Consider the following 25,571-nt stretch of genomic DNA (forward strand, 5'->3'; position numbering starts at 1 on the left):
CTATCTTTACAACCGCATTTTCGCACAATAAATCGTTAACACGGTTTGCGATTTTGTGCCTTATAGCGTTGTTCGACTCTCGAGTCCCAATCACTACAAGATGCTAGGTGTTACCACCACAATCGACCTTGCTATCATGCTAATCACCAACCGCTAATGACACTTTGGTGTATAACATAAAACATAGCCGGCCATCCTCTTTCCAGATGCACATATCATTATCATACAAAAAATTACTTGACCAAGCAGAGAAAAGTAAATATATTTCTCTTGCTTGCCAAATGGAAAAAACCTCCTTTTTTAAATTGCACAAAGCTCCATTTCGGAGCCACCTCTTCCCTCTCCTTTTAACACTCTCTCTCCCCCATCGGCTCCTGAAAAAAAAAGAACGGAGAGAGAAAAGGAAATAAAAAAGCGAAGGAGGGCTGCCAGGTAGCCAGCCAGCTTCCCCTCTCCTCTCTTCCCCCAATTCGCCCTCAAATCCGCCGCCCCGCATTTCCCGAGCCCCCCCCGCAGATCTGGGACCCGACCCCGCCGGATCGCCGCGCCGCTGCGGGACTCGCGCGATCCGATCCCGCCGCACCCAGCCGCCAAGTTGGCGCCGCAGCGGAGGTCGCAGCGCCTCGCCGGCGGCGGCGCGGGGTCCGCCGCCGCCGCCGCGGGTGCCGGAGGGGCGTCCGCGCAGGCCGCCGACATGGGGGACTCGAGCGACGCCGTCATGGCGCGGTGGCTGCAGTCCGCGGGGCTGCAGCACCTCGCGGCTTCGTCGGCGGGCCCCGCCGGGGACCAGCGCGGCGCCGGCGTGGGGGGCCTTGGAGGCGGCGCCGGAGGAGCGGGCATGCTTCCGAGTCTGCTCATGCAGGTGAGGTTTTTCGGTCGAAATGTATGATCTAACCTAGTTCTTCGGTTGCCGGATTGGGAAGATGCCGTCTGGTGCGTTCCAGTGTTGTACCGTGTCTTCCCGATTGCTTGTAGAAATTGATCGACGGAACCTTGTGATTCAGGGGTTGCGCCGAATAGATTGGATTGACTTGGTTTCTGGTAGAATTTATTGGCTACTGGCTTGTGATATCTTAAGCTGCATTATCCGATCAGTGCAGTAAGAGTATACCCGCGAAAGGCCATGGTTCGCAAGATCGATACGCTGGGAATGGTGCTCATCAAGTTCCATCTGTTTGATGAAGGGCCATCATGTAGCTGGGGAGGGAGTGTGGATTGATTCAGGGGCAAACTGGCGTGAAGCCAATAAAAAAGGGAGCTAGCATCTCTTACTAATTATTATACTGGATAGGTGCATCAGCTTACTTCATTTCCAATATTCTATGGATTTGTAGTGCTTGAAGTTTACACAAATTTGATGTAAAGGTGTGCATAGTTGAAATGGGCTATTATTTTTTTGTTCTGGATGATGGTCACATTGCCTTTGAAGTTCATGCTCATATTGGTAGAATAATCTGAAAAAAGTTGTTCATACACAATTGTTGAATTGTTGTCTGATGTTGGTTGGATGAGGAACTGCACTTTTTTTCTTCTCGAATTCAGATTGTAGATGCCATCTTTTGCACTGACCTAACTGGATCACGTCCTTCTCGGACTTCCATTTCACCCGTGTGGTAGTTTAGGTTCCTAGGGAGCTAAGCTAAACATGAAGGACATGTGTTTCGTTTTTATGCAGATGGATGCCAAATTTAAATTAGGAAGTTAACTTTGAGCCTGATCAGTTTTCTTTAAATGCCCTGACCTTGGCATCAATTAATAGTTATTAGTCATGTGCGATGAGATCTTCTTTTTTGAACTACAACAGTTTGCTTCAAGTTTTGCATGCCACGAGGACTTTACTAATTATAGTTTTCCTATAGTTTTACAGATAGTGAAATGGGTATTATTTTTTTGTTCTTGATGATGGTCACATGCCATAAGCATACATCTCTTACCTGGTGCCTTTGAAGTTCATGCTCCTATAGGTGGAATAATCTGAGAAAACATGTTCATACACAATTCTTGAATTGTTGTCTGAGGAACTGCAGTTTTTTTGTCTCGAATTTAGATTGTAGATGCCATCTTTTGCACTGACCTAACTGGATTATGTCCTTCTCGGACTTCCATTTGACCCGTGTGGTAGTTTAGGTTCCTAGGGAGCTAAGCTAAACATGAAGGACATATGTTTCGTTTTTATGCAGATGGATGTCAAATTTAAATTAGGAAGTTAACTTTGAGCCTGATCAATTTTCTTTAAATGCCCTGACCCTGGCATCAATCGTTGTTAGTCATGCACGTTGAAATCTCCTTTTTTCAACTACAACAGTTTGCTTCAAGTATTGCATGCCATGAGGACTTTACTAATTATAGTTTTCCTGTTGATAGCCCTCACCAATGCGAAATGCTGTCAACATGTGCGATTGCAAACCTTACATTTTGTTATTTGGCAGGGCTATGGACCACAGTCAGTTGAAGAGAAACAAAGGCTATATATGCTGCTGAGGAACTTGAATTTTAACGGAGAATCTTTGCCTGCATCAGTCTCTGAGCCCTATACACCAACTGCTCAGAAATTTGGCAGTGGGACTTCCGCAGAGGGTCTGTATTCACCTGAACTTAGAGGTGAACTTGGAGCTGGTCTTCTGGATCTCCATGCTATGGATGACACTGGACTTCTTTCTGAGGTATGTCTCCAAGTCTTGTCTGCAAAGTGCGCATTTGCTATCTTAGTTAACATCCGTGAGTTAATGGCAGTTCGTACTTTATGTTGATTCATGTGGTTTGGAAATGTCTTCATGCAGTCCATTTCAGCTTATTGTGTTTCCTTCTTACAGGATGTAGATTCAGAACCATTTGAGCCTTCACCCTTTATGCCAAAGGAAATTGATGATGATGAGGATGATATGATAACAGGAAACCAGCTAGGTCCAGCTGATAACTATAATGCAGTGACGAGTGAAAAGGAGATCAATACTAGAGAAAATAATGTAGCGAAGATCAAAGTTGTGGTATGATAATCTTTTTAGGTTGTTGTTTGTGACTTGTCAACACTAAACAGATATACCTGACTTTGTTTAACAATATATTCAGGTAAGAAAGAGGCCCCTGAACAGAAAAGAGTTATCTCGAAAGGAAGATGATGCTGTAGCTGTGCATGATTCATCTTCTTTGACAGTTTATGAACCTAAGCTGAAGGTATGCACTGTCTGTCTTCAGGAAGTTTTATTATGCCTGCATTATTATTACTTCTATTTTTATTTAACCTTTAATAGTTTACTCCATAAAAATCAATTTATTTTATTTTTTGAATGTCTGTAACGCATTAGAGGGCTGGCATATGAACACAAGAGGGATTAGCATGCTCTTGTAAATTTCCATATCCTACTCATTTGCTGGCGATCCTATTTCACCTTTTTGTTTGAATCTGAAAGTGCCAATTGATATAACCTTTCTTCATAACCACTACAGCATAGCTACCAGATAGTTGTGTTGCTTCCCAATGATGCTAGCATGCATTTTGTGATAACATTAGCTGTTTCTTCTTTGCAATGGGCAGGTAAAGTTAAGTTTGTTTCAGTTATGTCACAAGTTCTACTGTAATAGTGACTTAACTCGCATGTTGGATGTACTCTACTGCTTCAAAGTGGCAGATTCTTCAGAAAAAATGGAATCGAACCCACATTCCAGATTCAGGGTGCTTAAAAATGGTTATTCAGAAGATAATTGTAATAAAATATCACAATTAACTGAAATCCTATTAGTTCCCGTTTATCTGCTGTGTTTATATTTGTTTCTGCAAAGTAGTGTTTAATTCCTTGTTGGGATGGCCATAAATTAACATGACTATAAACTTCCAAGAATTGAAGTGCTCCTGGTAATTGTTTTCATGGTCTTCCTTTTATGTACATTAACATCTTATTTCTACTGGAAGGTCGACTTGACAGCTTATGTGGAGCAGCATGAATTTTGTTTTGACGCTGTCCTGGATGAGGATGTTTCTAATGACGAGGTATTACTTTTTCTCTTGTTTGAGTGCCATTTCGTAATATAATTATTCTCAAAAAATATTCTTTCTCTGGCATTAAAAACTGCATATTCTATAAATTGCTTCATCAAATTCAGTTTTTGCTTCTATTGTTTTGAACTTGGGGCAGAGCTGGTAATTGGTGACAAGTTAGCTTGACACATGGGGGTTTCTTGAACATATGATGGTTTGGCAGTTGTTGAAGAAAAACAGACGGCGTTTGAAAATTCGCGTGGGGCAGCTGCCGAGGCTGCCCACCCCCAGTACACCCCTGAACTTGGGTATATGAGGAAAGTGCTGCGAGCCTATCAGCCCGCGAGTACGAATTACCCTGTCATTTATAACTAAGACATTGGATTATTTTTTTGCCGAGAGAATGTAAGATATGGCCAAAGCAGCCTTGACTGCTCTATCCCCATATTCGATTGCTGAAGCAGCAACATGGCTGTTGACACAAGTTTATTAGCCTATATGCCCATATGGCCATACCTCTCTTTGCTCAGTTGCTCTTCATTGTGTCAGCTCGATTCCCACATATTGTTCTCCAACTCTGCTCAAATCACTTGCTCACCAACCAATGTGTCTTGACTGTACAACATTCTGTTACTGCTCATCACCATTATTTGTGTGCCTTGGCCCGCCACACCAGTGCTTGCATGCCCACTTGTTTGGCAGCTGCAGCTCTGCTTGAATTATTTTGAGCAAATTTGTTCAGAGCATGGTTGATCACTGTGTTACTCGGCTACTCTGCAGTTATGCATCTTCATTATCCATCCAACTTCGGAATGGCAATTAGCTGGTGCTAAATTTGGGACTACCAATTTCCAGTTTACATAGTTGTACCATCATTTCTACACAATGCTATTCTTATTCTCCATCATAGTCAATGTGGTGTACACTACATTTTCAGTAAATTGATTTACCTTTTGAATTCTCTGGACAGGTGTATCGCGAGACAGTGGAACCCATTATACCAATAATATTCCAGAGAACCAAAGCAACATGTTTTGCTTATGGACAAACAGGTTGGGCAATAGTGTTTTTTGCTGAAAGCTATACATACATATTGTATTTCTTTAAGCACAAAGAGTCATGGTTTCTGTGATTTCAATAGTGTGTAAAGTATTGTTTCTCTTCCAAATGCTACTTTTTTTTGTCAATTTTCAGTAGGCTCATGCAAAAGAGCACAATTCTTTTGCAAATAATTGTAGTATTGAGAACTGGGGATCCCAAACTTCTGAAATAGCTCACTGTCTACTATTTTCCCTTTGGTTGACTTCTGTACTGTAGCTCTGATGTGATTAACTGAAAGGAAACTAAACACTTTTCTTTAGCCGTCTAGATTGTGTACTAGCTCCCCTTGTGATGTTCCTAATCATTCCGGTTCATGAGCAGGTAGTGGGAAGACATACACAATGCAACCTTTGCCTCTGAGGGCTGCTCAAGACATGATTCGTCTTTTGAATCAACCTGTCTACCGGAATCAAAATTTTAAGCTGTGGCTCAGCTACTTCGAGATATACGGTGGGAAACTCTATGATCTTCTATCAGACAGAAGGTTGGTTGTTGTGCACTTGCCTATTGCCTTTTTCTTTCCTGGGGCTGGTAATGGATGCATGCACATACTAACATTAAGCATTTCATTGATAAATCCATATTTAGGAGTCAAAATGTTGGGTAGTCTTTTTGATAAGTTGCATTTGTTGTGTTCTATATTTGCTCGCTACTTCTGAAATAATGGCAGTGCCTTTTGGTTTAAAAATTGAATCTCAGAGCCATATTTCTGTTTGGAGTTTGGAACATTTATCATATGAGATTTACTACTGCTCTGTGGACATCTAGCCTGGACTTGGATTTTGTGATCGGGACAATACTTTTGAAGGATTTAGTTAAACTGAAAATTCTCACCATTTTTTTCTTTTGTAGACACTTACTGATGAGGGAGGATGGCAAGAAACAAGTTTGCATAGTCGGTCTGCAGGAATTTGAGGTTTCTGATGTCCAGGTTGTCAGGGAATATATTGAGAGGGGAAATGCAGCAAGGAGCACAGGGTCTACAGGGGCCAATGAAGAGTCATCGAGGTCACATGCCATTCTGCAACTGGCTGTGAAGAAGCATATTATAGTAACTGAAACTAGGAGACAAAGGGACAGGGATGCCAATGAAGCTAAAAACACGAAGGCAGTGGGAAAAATATCTTTTATTGATCTTGCTGGAAGCGAACGTGGCGCTGATACAACAGATAATGATAGGCAGACAAGGTGTTATGTTTGCCCCCAGATTCATTTGCCTATTATATTTCCAAACATTAACCTGGTACAGTTACATAATTTATTGACATGTATCTGTTATTATCATATCAGAATTGAAGGTGCAGAGATAAACAAGAGCCTCCTTGCTCTGAAGGAATGCATCCGGGCCCTTGACAATGATCAGATACACATTCCTTTCAGAGGAAGCAAGCTCACAGAGGTTCTCCGTGACTCATTTGTTGGCAACTCTAGGACGGTGATGATTTCTTGCATTTCTCCCAATGCAGGTTCATGTGAACACACGTTAAATACATTGAGATATGCCGATAGGTAATAGCATGAAACATACTTCGTAAAGTCCAATTCACATGTGGTAAATCATCATTTTAGACTGCTTCTGGCTATTAATTCAGTAAATTTGCTGATCAATTGACAGGGTTAAAAGTCTTTCAAAGGGTGGCAACACAAGAAAGGAGCAGTCTACTGCACCAACTATTCCTTCCATGAGGGAGTCTTCATCTGCTCCATCCTATCCTTTATCTGTTGAGGCCGAAGAAGTACCCAACCAGATCCAGGAGAAGAGACCTGTCGATATATCTAGGAGAGGCGCTGAAAATTTTACCTCCAACTCTTCGATGGAGCCTGACAGGAATAACTTTAGTATGATCCCAAGTTATTCTAATAGAGGAAAAGAGGAAAACGGTGCATCTGGTTTGAATGATAGGGAGAGGGTTGATTTTAGTTCTGGCCGAACTGTTTACAACAGTAAAGCACAGTTAATTCAGAATTCAGCAAATGCACAAGAGGATGAAAAGGTTACCAGAGTCTCACCTCCCAGGAGGAAGGTCATAAGGGAAGACAAATCTGAAAAGCAGAACTACATGAAAAAGGATAGTGGAATTGAGGCAAGTCGGCCTGGATATAAGGTTCAGCAGGTAAGGCAGTTGCAACAGCAGCAACGACCAACATCTGCTTCAGCTTCTCAGGTTTCGTCAAGGCAATCTGAAAAAGAAAGTTCATGCGATGATGTGGAGATAGATGCCATTCTTGAGGTAAACAATATTTTGCTGGTATTTCTGTCTTATTTATCCTGAATGGAACTTGTGGTGTAAATCTTTATTTTGTATATTAGGAAGAGGAGGCCCTCATTGCAGCTCACAGGAAGGAAATCGAGAATACAATGGAGATCGTGCGCGAAGTAAGTTCCAGTTCATGTGCTGAGTAATTTTCTGTTATTGTTTAATTCATGCTCTTTAGATCCTTGCTAAGGTTCCTACCATCTTATGATGTAAGGATACATACATTAATGTACTCCTATGATAAAGATGGTGCCATATCTAGCACTTACAATTCCAAGAACTAGTTTTATTAGCTCTAATCTTAGCCCCTCTTCGGAAAAGAAAAGAAACTTGAGTAATCCTGTAGGGGCTTAAAAAATTATTAAACCTTACAGTCTTAGTGGCATACCTTGTAATCAGTACTCACCTGCTTACGATCACCATGGTTTGATCGGAACTTCTGAAGTTGAAAGTAGGTTGTCTTCTTGATCCTCCGACAGTTGTTTAATGTTTGAGCACTTCTGTTATCTTTAATCATGCTCGGACAGTATTAAGTGCGTTAGCATGCTGATAGTAGCCGTTCTTTCTGCAAATAACCGTTTCAAGACTTGTGCCAGTACTCTCTTTGTGTACATGAAACTTACCCATTCTTCAGTCATTACACATTAGTTCATTAGATATGCAGGTATCCTTACTTTACTCTAAACATAAGTCAAATGTTGTGCATATATTTCTAACTTGTATATCATCTAGACTTCGCACCTATCAACTGACAGCCTCGGGGAGTGTGTCCCTTTACCTCCCACGTTTAATAATTGTGCCATGCTGCTATAAACTAAGTGCACATTATTATTTTTTCTCAGGAGATGAACCTTTTGGCAGAAGTTGACCAACCAGGCAGCCTTATTGACGACTATGTGACACAATTGAGCTTTCTTCTGTCACGCAAGGCTGCAGGCTTGGTCAGCCTCCAAGCACGCCTTTCAAGGTTTCAACAGCGCCTCAAAGAGCAGGAGATCCTTAGCCGTAAGAAATCATCCAGATAGCTGGTCATCGCTCATTGACTCCGGCCTTTTGCCTGCTCAGTAAATTTACAGGAGCTTGACCGCATTTCTTGAGATGTTTCTCTTCTGTGGTCTCCTGTAATGTTGGACCTGAGCAAGGAGCTAAAGAAGACACCGCATTGGCTCAGGACTGGGTGAGTTGACTGGTTGATGCCATTTCGTACTCGGTTGTCAGGTTTGATCACTAGTTTGTGAGTAGTCCTCCTCACAGTTTGGCTGCACGGGCTTGTTTTTTTTCCGGCAGATACATGGCTTGCTCTCAATGCCGTTTTCCTTTGTATGAGGAGACGTCCGACGTAACTGTTTGCAGATATGGATGGGTTGATTTTTGGCAGCGGCTCCTGTACTATTGTGGACACACATACATTATTGTTGTATTCTTTACTGATATTGTTTTCGTCGACAAATGAAAATGTGTGTTTGTGTGTGTGTGGCAAGGACTTGAAAGTTTTCTCCCCATTGTGCCCAGTGAAAATTTCAGACAGGTATGATTATGAATGTTTGTGACTAGTGATCTGCGAAGTGTGCACAACTGAATTTGAGTTGTCATTTGTGTTCTTGTGAGTTAGCGCATCACAAAATAATGCTGTTGTATCTGGCTTTGTACATTAGATCTGCAAGCCTCTCATCTCATTTCCTATGACTTCCATATTCCTATGATTTTCTTACCCTATAAACCAAAGGAGGCCTAGAATACAAGAGGCCCCCTTACTGAAAATGTCATATTCATATGATTTCCTATCCTATGAACCAAAGGAGATCTAGAATGCTAGAGGCCACCTTACTGAAAATGAGGTTAAGCATGCCATCTTTGACTCGTGCTAGTGGTTGGGGTGCCACTTGGTGGCGCCTCTTGAGGCGGGATTTTGGGCACTAATCATGCTAGGGTATTAGTTAATGTCTATGTATGACATGATTCTTACTTCAGCAAGAAGGCATGCAGTTTAAAAGAGCGATAGTTGCATGGTGGTTGTTAAAAATACAAGACATGGCAATAAAACTGTAACAGTAAGAGTGTTGAAAAAGCAGAGCAAGCATAGAAGTTTCATGCATGTGTATCTCTTTTGGTGATTCTACAGAGCATAAAATGCCAAATTTAAAGAGTCCGAGAGCACATGTATCCTTCGGCATAAAATTGTTGTCTTCTTGCAAGTTAGGGATATGATCGACCAGTTGATCTCATATTTCTGAAGTAAGGTTGAGGTGAAGAATGTCTTCAGTCTGTGAAAGAGATGCAGTCTACATACTTGCGAAGGTGTAAATCCACCATTGAATTCTTCACGAGTAGGTCATTTCCGTGTTAGCATTTCCAGAAGAACAAGTATAGACATCGCCCTTGGTTGAGATTTCACTGCCCATGTCATACTCTGCAATAATGTTTTGAAACATAAATTTCATCAGACAAAATATGAAACATGCTACCAACTTTAAATATTTGCATGGTGCTTAAAGAAAATTTTAACTCCTATGCTTTTCCCAGCAAGCTTGTGAGTTAAAATTTTCTTTACTACAAAACCTAATGGTGAAGTTATATGTGAATAAAATATTATGACAATTGAGTTAAAACTTCTGATTTCTTTGCCTATTATTTTAGCAAGCTTAAGAATTAAATCTGCAACAATCTCACAACAAAAATAGGGTATCTTACAGGTCATACACTCGCATAGTAATAGTATGTAAACAAGGATTGCTAGTCATAGTATGAGAACAAATTGTAAAGAAAAAAGATGGACCACCAAAAATCAAATTACCCCACTTAAATTTTTTGGCAAAATATTCTTTGAAGTCCTCCCTTAAAACTGTTTCCAACTATCAAATTTGATATGAACGGAAGCACAAATTGTATATCAATCAAAACTTAGGATCTCTGAAGTCTGAAGTGCAGCAGTCATAACTGAAATCCCGATGAAAAATACTGTCGGCGTTCTGGGAACCAGGCTATCCAGACTTGCCTACCTGCGGCCCACTGCGTGGCTCCATCGACGGCCTGGTATGGCCCATCTTCAACATTGACCAGACAAGACCCTCGCGAGGGGCCAAGCCTCGCGAGGCGGACGACACCAAGACCTCCTGAAGGAGCAACCTCCCCAACGGCCTCCTGAGGAGCGAAGATTCCTATGCAAGCGCTCACCTCATGAGGCTGAGGTGACGCCAGCCATGACGACCAAGGCCAGGGGCACTAGCGGGCGCAAAGCGACATGTTTCCTCTTTGATGCTAAGGAGGCAAGCGCAGGCGCAGAGTCCCAAGGAATCAACCAGAGGTTAGCGTTTACGTGCAACAAGACCAAGACCACCAGGACGGATGTTATCGCCGAGCCCACCACGACGTCACGACCAGAAGCTTTGCAGGCAAAGACCACCTTTCGTCAGGATAAGATGTACTACTTGTCCCCCTTCAAAATTGGCCACTTTGGGATCCCTTCCCGCCTAAGTTTTGGGAGAAGAGGACCGAGGCCACTATAAGTATAAGCTAGCCACCACCGTAGCGAGGGACGGATCCCCCGGAGGACGAATACCTTGAGCTCATATCCACCCCCAGAGCAGACCTTGTGAGGCTGTTCTTCCCTGTAATAGTTCATCCTCAGCCCCCTGCGAGGCTAATCCACCACAAAGCAGGAGCAGGGTTTTACACCGCAAGGTGGCCCGAACTTGGGTAAATTGCTGTGTCCATTCCCTTTCCTGTTCATCAAGCTAGACCATGAGAGCAGCGAGCTGGCTGGCAGGAGAGGTTGAGTTATTCGCACACACCCCAAATTTCGAACCTTTCTTGGGTCTGCGGAGCCCTGAAGCCTCTTCTCCGTCAATTGTTTCGCCATCGCTCCGCTGTTCTCATGGCGGACGCTCATCTAGTTCGTGCTGAGCGCCGGGTAGCCCTCGCCGCCCGCGTCGCTCAGACGGCACCTGCGTTGCTCAGACGGCACCCGCGTGCAATGGTGCTCCCCGTTGCCTGTGGCCAACGCTGCCACCGGCCCCGTGATCCACGAGCAGCAGGACTCGTCGCTGCCACCCTCCATGCGACGCGACCGCCGCACCGCCACTCCATCGCTGACCTTGGCCGCTGCTTCGTCTTCCCATGCTCGTCTCAGGTCAGCGAACGCGCAGGCGGCGCTGCTCATGGCGCGTGAGCTTCTGCGCTATCGTCCGGCCGATGACCTCTGTGAGGACTGGCTGGACCGCATCGCCGAGCTTGTCAGTGCTGCTGGAGAGGCTCCTGCGTCGTCTCGTTAGCTTCCTCCCCCGCCGCCCCAGGCGGGGGACGTGGCCCACTGCACACCTCCTCTTCCTCTCCGGCAAGATGTCGTCCCTAAGCCAAGACATGAGCCCCCCCTCCCCCAGCGCGACCCGCCGCGCAGGGCGCCAGCGCGCGATGAAGAAAGTTGTCGGGTTGTGCAACGGCCTCAGGGAGAGGCGCGTGCGCTCCCAGCTCCCCTCGCGCCAAGACCGCGTGCAACCCGAGGTGGTTGCACGTGGGCGTCAAGACCAGGCTCCCCCTTTGCGGCGGGCTCCCGTGAGCGCGGCAGGTTGCCGGGCGTTCACTCCGGAGCTCCACCGTGTTGTCTGGCCCGCCAAGTCCAAGCCAGATCTGCCTCCGTGCTATGATGTCATCCCTAACCCAGCTGAGTTCCTCCAGCTCTACGAGTTGAGCATCGAGGCGGCGACCGGTGACGAGTAAGTCATGTCAAACTGGTTCCCCATGGCTCTCAAGGATGGCACACACTCGTGGCTCCTGAACCTCCCGGTGGGGTCGATCTCCTCCTGGGACGAACTACGGGAGCATTTCGTTGCCAACTTTCAAGGCACCCGCGACCGCGCTCCTACCGCAGGCGACCTGCAGCGCATCAAGCAGCAACCAGGCAAGACCTTGCACAAATACATCCAGCGCTTCACCAATGTTAGACTCAAGATCCCCAATGTGTCGGACGAGGCCATCATCTCAGTGTTCACTGATGGCGTCCGGGACGTCAAGATGAAGGAGGAGCATGCCATACACGAGGACCTGTGCTCAGCTCTGGAGATGTTCATGTTGGGAAATGTAGCATGCAATTCCAAAAAATTTCCAACGCTCACGCAAGATCTATCTAGGAGATGCATAGCAACGAGAGGGGGAGAGTGTGTCCACGTACCCTTGTAGATCAAAAGCGTAAGCGTTAACTTAACGCGGTTAATGTAGTCGAATGTCTTCTCGAATCAACCGATCAAGTACCGAATGTACGACACCTCCGAGTTCTGCACACGTTCAGTTCGATGACGTCCCTCGAACTCTTGATCCAGTAGAGGCATGAAGGAGTCGACGAGTTCATCAACACGACAACATGGTGACGGTGTTGGTGATGTGATCCGCGCAGGGATTCGCCTAAGCACTACGACAATATGACCGGAGGAGTAAACGATGGAGGGGGGCACCGCACATGGCTAAGAAACAACTGTTGTGCTTTGGGGTGCCCCCTGCCCTCGTATATAAAGGAGGGAGAGGGGAGAGGGCCGGCCTAGGGCGCGCCCAAGTGGGGGGAGTCCAACTAGGACTCCCAGTCCTAGTCGCACCCCTTCCTTTCCAATGGAGGGGGAAGAGGGAAAGAGAGGGAGAGGGAGAAGGAAATGGGGCCTGCGCCCCCTCCCCCTTGTCCAATTCGGACTCCCTTGAGGGGGGGGGGGGGGCGCCAACTCTTGTGGCCTGCCTCCTCCTCTCCCCTATGGCCCAATAAGGCCCATTACTTCCCCGTGGGATTTCGAAAACCCCTCGGTACTCTAAAAAATACCCAAACCTCTCCGGGACCATTTCGATGTCCGAATATAACCTTCCAATATATCAATCTTTACCTCTAGACCATTTCGAGACTCCTCGTCATGTCTGTGATCTTATCCGGGACTCCGAACAACCTTCAGTCACCAAAACACATAACTCATGTAATACATATCATCATCGAACGTAAGCGTGCGGACCCTACGGGTTCGGGAACTATGTAGACATGACTGAGATACCTCTCCAGTCAATAACCAATACCGGAACCTAGATGCTCATATTGGTTCCCACATATTCTACGAAGATCTTTGTCGGTCGAACCGCAATGTCAGCATACGTTATTCCCTTTGTCATCAGTATGTTACTTGCCCGAGATTCGATCATCGGTATCCTCTTACCTAGTTCAATCTTGTTACAGGTAAGTCTCTTTACTCGTTCCGTAGTGCATCATCCCGTAACTAACTCATTAGTCACATTGCTTGCAAGGCTTCATATGATGTGCATTACCGAGAGGGCCCAGAGATACCTCTCCAATACTAGGAGTGACAAATCATAATCTCATCTATGCCAACCCAACAAACACCTTCGGAGATACCTGTAGAGCATCTTTATAATCATCTAGTTACGTTGTGACGTTTGATAGCACACAAGACATTCCTCCAGTGCCCGGGAGTTGCATAATCTCATAGTCGGTGGAATATATATTTGACACGAAGAAAGCAGTAGCAATAAAACTGAACGATCATTATGCTAAGCTAACGGATGGGTCTTGTCCATCACATCATTCCACTAATGATGTGATCCCGTTTATCAAATGACAACTCATGTCCATGGCTAGGAAACTTAACCATCTTTGATCAACGAGCTAGTCTAGTAGAGGCATACTAGGGACACAATGTTTTGTCTATGTATTCACACATGTATCAAGTTTCTGGTTAATACAATTCTAGCATGAATAATAAACATTTATCATGAATTAGAAAATATAAAATAACAACTTTATTATTGCTTCTAGGGCATATTTCCTTTAGTCTCCCACTTGCACTAGAGTCAATAATCTAGATTACATTGTAATGAATCTAACACCCATGGAGTATTGGTGCTGATCATGTTTAGCTCGTGGAAGAGGCTTAGTTAATGGGTCTGCAACATTCAAATCCGTATGTATTTTGCAAATCTCTATGTCTCCCTCCTTGACCAAATCTCGGATGGAGTTGAAGCGTCTCTTGATGTGTTTGGTCTTTTTGTGAAATCTGGATTCCTTCGCCAAGGCAATTGCTCCAGTATTGTCACAAAACATTTTCATTGGACCTGATGCACTAGGTATTACACCTAGATCAGATATGAACTCCTTCATTTGTTGCTTCTGAAGCAGCTATGTACTCCACTTCACATGTAGATCCTGCGACGACGCTCTGCTTGGAACTGCACCAACTGACAGCTCCACCATTCAATAAAAATACATATCCAAAGTGTGACTTAGAGTCACCCGGATCATTGTCAAAGCTAGCGTCTATGTAACCACTTACGACAAGCTCTTTGTCACCTCCATAAACGAGAAACATATCCCTAGTCCTTTTCAGGTACTTCAGGATGTTCTTGACAATTGTCCAGTGATCCACTCATGGATTACTTTGGTACCTCCCCGCTAAACTTATAGAAAGGCACACATCAGGTCTGGTACACGACATAACATACATGATAAAAAATATGGCTCAAGCATAGGGAATGATTTTCATTTTCTCTCTATCTTCTGCAGTGGTCGGGCATTGAGTCTAACTCAACTTCACACCTTGTAACACATGCAAGAACCCTTTCTTTGACCGATCCATTTTGAACTTCTTCAGAACATTATCAAGGTATGTGCTTTGTGGAAGTCCTATCAAGCGTCTTGATCTATCTCTATAGGTCTTGATGCCCAAATATAAGCAGCTTCACCGAGGTCTTTCATTAAAAAACTCTTATTCAAGTATCCTTTTATGCTATTCAGAAATTCTACATCATTTCCAATCAACAATATGCCATCCACATATAATATTAGAAATGCAATAGAGCTCCCACTCACTTTCTTGTAAATACAGGCTTCTCCAGAAGTCTGTATAAAAACCATATGCTTTGATCATCTCATCAAAGCGTATATTCTAACTCCGAGATCTTGCACCAGTCCATAAATGGATCGCTGGAGCTTGCACACTTTGTTAGCACCTTTAGGATCGAAAAAACCTTCTGGTTGCATCATATACAACTCTTCTTTAAGAAATCCATTAAGGAATGTGGTTTTGACATCCATTTGCCAGATTTCATAATCATAAAATGCGGCAATTGCTAACATGATCTGGACAGACTTAAGCATCGCTACGGGTGAGAAAGCCTCATCATAGTCAACTCCTTGAACTTGTTGAAAACCCTTTGCAACAAGTCGAGCTTTATAGACAGTAACTTACCGCCAACATCAGTCTTCTTCTTGAAGATCCATTTATTCTCTATGGGTCGCCGATCATCGGGCAGATCCACCAAAGTCCACACTTTGTTCTCACACATGGATCCTATCTCAGATGTCATGGCCTCAAGCCATTTATTGGAATCTGGGCTCATCATAGCTTTTTCATAGTTCGTAGGTTCGTCATGGTCAAGTAACATGACCTCCAGAATAGGATTACCGTACCACTCTGGTGCGGATCATGCTCTGCCAGGCCTACGAGATTCTGTAGAAACTTGATCTGTAGTTTCACGATCTTTATCATTAGCTTCCTCTCCAGTTGGTGTAGGCATCACGGGAACATATTTCTCGGATGAGCTACTTTCCAAATTGAGAGCAGGTACAATTACCTCATCAAGTTCTACTTTCCTCCCACTCACTTCTTTCGAGAGAAACTCCTTCCCTAGAAAGGTTCCGTTCTTAGCAACAAAAATCTTGCCTTCGGACTTGTGGTAGAAGGTGTACCCAATTGTTTCGTTAGGGTATCCTATGAAGACACACTTCTCCAATTTGGGTTCGAGCTTATTGGGCTGAAGCCTTTAACATAAGCATTGCATCCCCAAATTTAAGAAACGACAACTTAAGTTTGTTGCCAAACCACAATTCATACATTGTCGTCTCAACAGACTTTGACGGTGCCCTGTTTAAAGAGAATGCAGCTGTCTCTAATGCATAACCCCAAAACGTTAGTGGTAAATCGGTAAGAGACATCATAGATCGCACCATATCCAATAAAGTGCGGTTACGGCGTTCGGACACACCATTACGTTGTGGTGTTCCAGGTGGCGTGAGTTGCGAAACTATTCCACATTGTTTTAAATGAAGGTTAAACTCGTAACTCAAATATTCTCCTCCACGATCAGATCAGAGAAACTTTATTTTCTTGTTACGATGATTCTCCACTTCACTCTAAAATTCTTTGAACTTTTCAAATGTTTCAGACTTGTGTTTCATTAAGTAGATATACCCATATCTGCTCAAATCATCTGTGAAGGTCAGAAAATAACGATAGCCGCCACGAGCATCAACACTCATCAGACTGCATACATTGGTATGTATTATTTTCAATAAGTCACTATCTCATTCCATTGTTCCGGAGAATGGAGTTTTAGTCATCTTGCCCATAAGGCACGGTTTGCAAGTATCAAATGATTCATAATCAAGTGATTCCAAAAGTCCATCTTTATGGAGATTCTTCATGCGTTTTCCACCGATATGACCTAGACGGTAGTGCCAAAAATAAGTTGCACTATCATTATCAACTTTGCATCTTTTGGCATCAATATTATGAATATGTGTATCATCACGATCAAGATTCAACAGAAATAGACCACTCTTCAAGGGTTCATGACCATAAGAGATATTACTCATAGAACAACCATTATTCTCTGATTTAAATGAATAACCGTCTTGCACTAAACAAGATCCATATATAATGTTCATGCTCAATGCTGGCACCAAATAACAATTATTCAGGTCTAAAACTAATCTCGAAGGTAGATGTAGAGGTAGCGTGCCAACGGCGATCACATCGACCTTGGAACCATTTCTGATGCGCATCGTCACCTCGTCCTTAGCCAATCTTTGTTTAATCCGTAGTCCCTGCTTTGAGTTCAAATATGAGCAACCGAACCGGTATCAAATACCCAGGCACTACTACAGGAATTAGTAAGGTACACATTAATAACATGTATATCAAATATACCTTTGTTCACTTTGCCATCCTTCTTATCCACCAAATACTTGAGGAAGTTCCGCTTCCAGTGACCAGTACCTTTGCAGTAGAAGCACTCAGTTTCAAGCTTGGCTCCATTTTTAGGTTTCTTCCCAGGAGCAACTTGCTTGTCATCCTTCTTGAAGTTCCCCTTCTTTTTACCCTTGCCTTTCTTCTTGAAACTAGTGGTCTTGTTAACCATCAACACTTGATGCTCCTTTTTGATTTCTACCTCCGCGGCCTTTAGCATCGCGAAGAGCTCGGCAATAGTATTTTCCATTCCTTGCATATTGTAGTTCATCATGAAGCCTTTGTAGCTTTGTGGCACTGATTGAAGAACTCTATCAATGACACAATCATCTGGAAGATTAACTCCCAGCTGAGTCAAGTGATTATGGTACCCATACATTCTGAGTATGTGCTCACTAACAGAATTGTTCTCCCCCATCTTGCAGCTATAGAACTTGTTGGATACTTCATATCTCTCAACTCGGGCATTTGCTTGAAATATTAACTTCAACTCCTGTAACATCTCATATGGTCCATGACGTTCAGAACGTCTTTCAAGTCCCGATTCTAAGCCGTAAAGCATGGCACACTGAACTAACGAGTAGTCATCAACACGCGACTGTCAGGCATTCACAATGTTTGCAGTTGCTGGGGTAGGTGGTACACCTAGCAGTGCATCAAGGACATAATTCTTCTATGCAATAATGAGGATAATCCTCAAGTTACGGGCCCAATCCATGTAGTTGCTACCATCATCTTTCAACTTAGCTTTCTCTAGGAACGCATTAAACTTCAAAGGAACGGTAGCACAAGCCATTGATCTACAACATAGATATGCAAAAACTATCAGGACTAAGATCATGATAAATTAAGTTCAATTAATCATACTACTTAAGAACTCCCACTTAGATAGACATCCCTCTAGTCACCTAAATGATACGTGATCCAAATCAACTAAACCATGTCCGATCATCACGTGAGATGGAGTAGTCTTCAATGGTGAACATCACTATGTTGATCATATCTATTATATGATTCATGTTTGACCTTTCGGTCTCTAGTGTTCCGAGGCCATATTCATATATGCTAGGCTCATCAAGTTTAACCCGAGTATTTCGCGTGTGCAAAACTGGCTTGCACCTGTTGTATTTGAACGTAGAGCCTATCACATCCGATCATCACGTGGTGTCTCAGCAAGAAGAAATTTCGCAACGGTGCATGCTCGGGAGAACACATATACCTTGAAATTTTAGTGAGGGATCATCTTATAATGCTACCACCGTACTAAGCAAAATAAGATGCATAAAAGATAAACATCACATGCAATCAAAATATGTGACATGATATGTCCATCATCATCTTGTGCTTTTGATCTCCATCATTGAAGCAATCTCATGATCTCCAACGTTACCGGCTTGACACCTTAATCTCCATCATAGTGTCGTGGTCGTCTCGCCAACCATTGCTTCTACGAGTATCGCTACCGCTTAGTGATAAAGTAAAGAAATTACATAGCGTTTGTATTTCATGCAATAAAGCGACAACCATATGGCTCCCACGGGTTGCCAATAACTTTTACAAAACATGATCATCTCATACAACAAAATTATATCACATCATGCCTTGACCATATCACATCACAACATGCCCTGCAAAAACAAGTTAGACGTCCTCTACTTTGTTTGTTGCAAGTTTTACGTTGCTGCTACGGGCTTCTAGCATGAACGGTACATACCTACGGCACAAAAACCACAATGGTTATCTATGAAGTTTGCTATTTTAACCTTCAGAAGGACCGGCCGCAGTCAAATTCGATTCAACTAAAGTTGGAGAAACAGACACCCATCAGCCTCCTTTATGCAAAACTAGTTGCATGTCTGTCGGTGGAACCGGTCTCATGAACACGGTCATGTAATGTTGGTCTGGGCCACTTCATCCAACAACACTGCCGAATCAAAATAAGACATTGGTGGTAAGCAGTATGACGATCACCGCCCACAACTCTTTGTGTTCTACTCGTGCATATCATCTACGCATAGAACTGGCTCGGATGCCACTGTTGGGAAACATAGCATGCAATTTCAAAAAAATTCCTACGCTCATGCAAGATCTATCTAGGAGATGCATAGCAACGAGAGGGGGAGAGTGTGTCCACGTACCCTCGTAGACCAAAATTGGAAGTGTTAACTTAACGCGGTTGATGTAGTTGAATGTCTTCTCGAATCAACCGATCAAGTACCGAACGTACGACACCTCCGAGTTCTACACACGTTCAATTCGATGACGTGCCTCTAATTCTTGATCCAGTAGAGGCACGAAGGAGTCTATGAGTTCCATCAGCATGACGGCGTGGTGATGGTGTTGGTGATGTGATCCACGCAGGGCTTCTCCTGAGCACTACAACAATATGACCGGAGGAGTAAACGGTGGAGGGGGGCACCGCACATGGCTAAGAAACAACTGTTGTGCTTTGGGGTTCCTCCTGCCCTCGTATATAAAGGAGGGAGAGGGGAGAGGGCCGGCCTAGGGTGCGCCCAAGTGGGGGGAGTCCAACTAGGACTCCCAGTCCTAGTCGGCCCCCTTCCTTTCCAATGGAGGGGGAAGAGGGAAAGAGAGGGAGAGGGAGAAGGAAAGGGGGGCCACGCCCCCTCCCCCTTGTCCAATTCGGACTCCCTTGGGAGCGCGTGCGCCACCTCTTGTGGCCTGCCTCCTCCCCTCCCCTATGGCCCAATAAGGACCATTACTTCCCCAGGGGGTTCCGGTAACCCCTTGGTACTCCGAAAAATACCCGAACCTCTCTGGAACCATTCCGATGTCCGGAAATAACCTTCCAATATATCAATATTTACCTCTTGACCATTTCGAGACTCCTCGTCATGTTCATGATCTCATCTGGGACTCCGAACAACCTTCGGTCACCAAAACACATAACTCATCGTCATCAAACGTTAAGCGTGCGGACCCTACGGGTTCGAGAACTATGTAGACATGACCAAGACACCTCTCCGGTCAATAACCAATAGCGGAACCTGGATGCTCATATTGGTTTCCACATATTCTACAAAGATCTTTATCAGTCGAACCGCAATGTCAAATACGTTATTCCCTTTGTCATCTGTATGTTACTTGCCCGAGATTCAATCATCGATATCCTCATACCTAGTTCAATCTCGTTACCGGCAAGTCTCTTTACTCGTCCCGTAGTGCATCATCCCGTAACTAACTCATTAGTCACATTGCTTGCAAGGCTTCATATGATGTGCATTATCAAGAGGGCCCAGAGATACCTCTCCGATACTCGGAGTGACAAATCCTAATCTCGATCTATGCCAACCCAACAAACACCTTCAGAGATACTTGTAGAGCATCTTTATAATCACCCAGTTACATTGGGACATTTGATAGCACACAAGGCATTCCTCCAGTGTCCGGGAGTTGCATAATCTCATAGTCGGAGGAATATATATTTGACACGAAGAAAGCAGTAGCAATAAAACTGAACGATTATTATGCTAAGCTAACGGATGGGTCTCGTCCATCACATCATTCCACTAATGATGTGATCCCGTTTATCAAATGACAACTCATGTCCATGGCTAGGAAACTTAACCATCTTTGATCAACGAGCTAGTCTAGTAGAGGCATACTAGGGACACAGTGTTTTGTCTATGTATTCACACATGTATCAAGTTTCTAGCTAATACAATTCTAGCATGAATAATAAACATTTATCATGAATAAGGAAATATAAAATAACAACTTTATTATCGCCTCTAGGGCATATTTCCTTCAGTTCAATATCGCGACGAGGTGCGCGAGGGCAGAGGAAGGACGCCTCTTGCTCCTCGAGCTCCCAGAGGCCGAACCAGAAGATAAGAAGGACAAGGTGAAGGACGTGAAGCACAAGGGCCTGATGGTGCTCGCGGCTGAGCTCGAGATGAAGCGCGACTGTGATCACCCTGAGTCTTCCATTGGCAACCGCCCGCTCTGCGTCTTCCACAACATGCACAACCACAACACCAATGACTGCCAAGAGCTTAGGGCCATTCGGGACGGACACCTTGGCCGCCGCCCTGAGCGCACCGACCGTGGCTACGACCGTGGAGGAGGCCGCGGTGAAGGCCACTGGGACAACTGTGACCCCCGTCAGGACTGGCACGACCAGCCTCGTGGGGACCGCTGGCAGGGCTAGCCTCACGACGGTCCATGGCGGGACCAGCCTTGTGAGGACCGCCCTCAGGGCAATGTTGGCCTCCCTCTGCTGCCACCGCCACCAAGAAGGAACGATGACCATGCTAGGATGATGGGGCCAGGGGCTTCCAAGAGGCTCGTGCTATCGCCTGCATCCTTGGCGGTGCTCAGGCCCGCGCCTCCCATCGTGTCTTCAAGCAGTTCGCTCGTGAGGTGAACGCAGCCCTCTTCAAGTTTGAGGTGTCGTGTCCCCACAGGTGGTCCAATTACCCCATCACCTTTGACTCTTTCGACCAGCTCAAGTGTGCGGCCACTGCAGGCGCGCTCCTGATGCTCTGTTCACCAACCAACAACAACGTCCTCGTCACCAAGACACTCATCGATGGTGGCGCGGGGCTCAATGTCCTCTCCATCGAGACATTTGATAGGCTCCAAGTGCCATACGACCAACTTCTTCCCACCAAGCCATTCTCAGGAGTGACCGATGGCTCCACCATCCCCATAGGGTAGATCCATCTCCCCGCCACCTTCGACAAGCGCACCAACTATCACATCGAGCTTACCGACTTCGACGTTGCTCACATTCGCCTAGTGTACAACGCCATCCTCGGGTACTCGGCCCTGGCCAAGTTCATGGCAGCGACTCACCATGGCTACAATGTCCTAAGGAACCCAAGAAGCGACTTCATCATCACAGTCGCCTGCGATGAGAAGAGCGCGGTGTGCTCCCTCGAGCGTGCCTACCAGGACACGGTGGTCGAGAACTCAGATGGCGAGGGCGCCACCCATCCTCCCGGGGACGTCCCTAAGAAGAAGAAGCAGCTCCTCCTCAGGGGCCCTCAGGAGGCTGGGGCGCCTGATGATCGCGCGTCAAGCCCCGCGTCCTCTGCTGTGGTGCCTTTCCCTCTCACATAGGAAGGCACGCCCAACGCCCCTCTTAGGTTGGGCTCGGGGGCTCTCCTCTGGAGGGCCTCTGACCTGACCAGTGTCTCAGGCACCATGTGAAGGCGTGCTTCAATGCGTGCTTCCGAGAGCAAGGCACAGGGCGCAAAGCACCAAGCACTCAGGAGTTCATCACCAGGGCGATCGAGGATCTTCAGGAGGCACAGGCCATGCGCGGCGAGCGCCGACCAGCGTCGCTCAGTGCAGCTGCCGCCCAGGACGTGAGAGGCAAGCTGCGCGTCTGTGTCAACATCCCAGGCCTCAACAGGGCTGCTTCTCAGGGGCTCTTCTGGCCATCCTGCATTGGCCGATGCGGAAGCCACCCCCACAGCTACGTTCGCATGCCATTCGGCCTGCCGAGCGCGGCTACCTTGCACCAGCACTACATGTAGGGCGTTCTGGTGGCTCACGAGGCCAGGCACCAGGCGATCCTGACAGAGGAGGAGCCAGAGCCTCCGGAGCCCCTCGGGACTCAGGAGCCCGCTGGCTCATGAGGAGCAACTTCAGTGGCGCGCATCTCCAACTACTTCAACACTTCTACCCCAATGGTGCCAGGTGAATTTTTAGTTTGTTCAGTTGAGGGCGCCCTTCAGGCTGCATTATCCTCAAGCTGTACGGGTCCGCCCTGCAGTGTGTATCATTTTGCGCATCTATCAGAACCGGTCCTGCCTTATCGTGATTATCTACATTATCCCTAATAGCACATTATTCATGGAGTCACCCCACGCGGCCTCCCCGTGTTGCTAACCTACCTCTCGCTCATCCTGCAATGGGGGCTGCTGGCACGGTGCCTATGCTTGGGTTCGTCCCTGCAGCGTTGATAATTATGAGAGACCGAGCTCTGGCTCGCGGCCTGCCCCATGCACATCACCTCACCGGGTCCTCAGTGCCTTCACCTTTTTGCGGAAATATCACCGACAAGTCAGCAAGCGCTGCTGTATTCTATGCTTTCTTCCTTTAGCTAACTCGCAGGGACTTCCGGAGCCAGGGCGACGGGTCATGATCCCTCCAAGGCACCTTTGTGAGGCCAGCTGATACACCTCCAACGTATCTATAATTTTTGATTGTTCCATGCTATTATATTACCTGTTTTGGATGATTATGGGCTTTATTATACACTTCTATATTATTTTTGGGACTAACCTATTAATCGGAGACCCAACCCAAATTGTTGTTTTCCTGCCTATTTCTGAAATTCTTAAATGTTAGAGAGTCTTCACATAGTTGCACAATTATTTGACTACTCATTGATCCTCACTTATATCTTTTGGAGTAGTTTGTCATTTGCTCTAGTGCTTCACTTATATTATTTTGAGAGTCTTTTAGAACATTATGGTATTTGCTATGGTTATAAAATTGGTCCTAGAATGATGGGAATCCAAGTTGGGTATAATAAAAACTATCATAAAAAGTGAATTGGATGCTATGGTCAATTTGATGCTTGATAATTGTTTTGAGATATGAGGATGGTGATATTAGAGTCATGCTAGTGGAGTAATTGTGAATTTGAGGAATACTTGTGTTGAAGTTTGTGATTCCCGTAGCATGCACGTATGGTGAACCGCTTTGTGATGAAGTTGGAGCATAATTTATTTATTGATTGTCTTCCTTATGAGTGGCGATCGGGAACGAGCGATGGTCTTTTCCTACCAATCTATCCGCCTAGGAGCATGCGCGTAGTACTTTGTTTTCAAAGACTTGTAGATTTTTGCAATAAGTATATGAGTTCTTTATGACTAATGTTGAGTCCATGGATTATAGGCACTCTCACCCTTCCACCATTGCTAGCCTATCTTGTGCCACGCAACTTTCGCCGGTACCATACAACCACCATATACCTTCCTCAAAACAGCCATCATACCTACCTATTATGGCATTTCCATAGCCATTCCAAGATATATTGCCATGCAACTTTCCACCGTTCAGTTTATTATGACACGCCTCATCATTGTCATATTTCTCTTTGCATGATCATGTAGTTGACATCGTATTTGTGGCAAAGCCACCTTCATAATTCTTCCATACATGTCGCTCTTGATTCATTGCATATCCCGGTACACCGCCGGAGGCATGCACATAGAGTCATATTTTGTTCTAAGTATTGAGTTGTAATTCTTGAGTTGTAAGTAAAAAAAAGTGTGATGATCTTCATTATTAGAGCATTGTCCCAAGTGAGGAAAGGATGATGGAGACTATGATTCCCCCACAAGTCGGGATGAGACTTCGGACTTAAAAAAAAGAGAAATGCCATAAAAAAAGATAAAGGCCCTAAAAAAAGAGAAAGGCAATAAAAAGGAAGGCCCAAAAAAATGAGAGAAAAAGAGAGAAGGGACATTGCTATTATGCTCTTTCCACACTTGTGCTTCAAAGTACCACCATGATCTTCATGATAGAGAGTCTCCTATGTTGTCACTTTCATATACTAGTGGGAATTTTTCATTATAGAACTTGGCTTGTATATTCCAATGATGGGCTTCCCCAAAATGCCCTAGGTCTTCGTGAGCAAGCAAGTTGGATGCACACCCACTTAGTTTCTTTTTGAGCTTCCATACACTTATAGCTCTAGTGCATCCATTGCATGGCAATCCCTACTCACTCACATCGATATCTATTAATGGGCATCTCCATAGCCCATTGATACGCCTAGTTGATGTGAGACTATATTCTCCCTTATTGTCTTCTCCACAACCACCATTCTATTCCACATATAGTGCTATGTCCGTGGCTCACACTCATGTATTGCGTGAAAGTTGAAAAAGTTTGAGAATACTAAAGTATGAAACACTTGCTTGGCTTGTCATCGGGGTTGTGCATGAATAAATACTTTGTGTGATGAAGATAGAGCATAGCCAGACTATATGATTTTGTAGGGATAGCTTTCTTTAGCCATGTTATTTTGAGAAGACATGATTGCTTTGTTAGCATGCTTGAAGTATTATTGTTTTCATGTCATTATGAACTATTATCTTGAATATTATGGATCTGAACATTCATGCCACAATAAATAAAATTACATTGAGAAATATGCTAGGTAGCATTCCACATCAAAAATTCTGTTTTTATCATTTACCTACTCGAGGACGAGCAGGAATTAAGCTTGGGGATGCTGATACATCT

At 44.9% G+C, this 25,571-nt stretch overlaps 1 protein-coding gene across 2 annotated transcripts; it reads left to right on the plus strand.

Moving 5' to 3' along the window:
- The first annotated feature begins 439 nt into the window (after window positions 1-439).
- On the plus strand, window positions 440-8,815 carry LOC123113162 (kinesin-like protein KIN-13A). 2 transcript variants are annotated; one of them, XR_006455966.1, is made up of 13 exons: window positions 440-862; window positions 2,430-2,663; window positions 2,814-2,987; window positions 3,070-3,174; window positions 3,911-3,988; window positions 4,947-5,028; window positions 5,399-5,561; window positions 5,930-6,265; window positions 6,368-6,586; window positions 6,693-7,308; window positions 7,389-7,454; window positions 8,178-8,512; window positions 8,623-8,815. XR_006455966.1 is itself a non-coding variant. In XM_044534317.1 (12 exons), exons 1-12 carry the CDS (start codon window positions 695-697, stop codon window positions 8,358-8,360), a joined length of 2,424 nt encoding a protein of 807 aa, XP_044390252.1. In that variant the 5' UTR covers window positions 440-694; the 3' UTR covers window positions 8,361-8,815. The 2 variants fall into 2 exon arrangements, 1 of the variants encoding a protein (XP_044390252.1); XM_044534317.1 differs by having other exon boundaries at window positions 8,178-8,815.
- Window positions 8,816-25,571: the final 16,756 nt, after the last annotated feature.

Source organism: Triticum aestivum, chromosome 1B (assembly GCF_018294505.1).
Source record: "Triticum aestivum cultivar Chinese Spring chromosome 1B, IWGSC CS RefSeq v2.1, whole genome shotgun sequence".
Taxonomy (NCBI): domain Eukaryota; kingdom Viridiplantae; phylum Streptophyta; class Magnoliopsida; order Poales; family Poaceae; genus Triticum; species Triticum aestivum.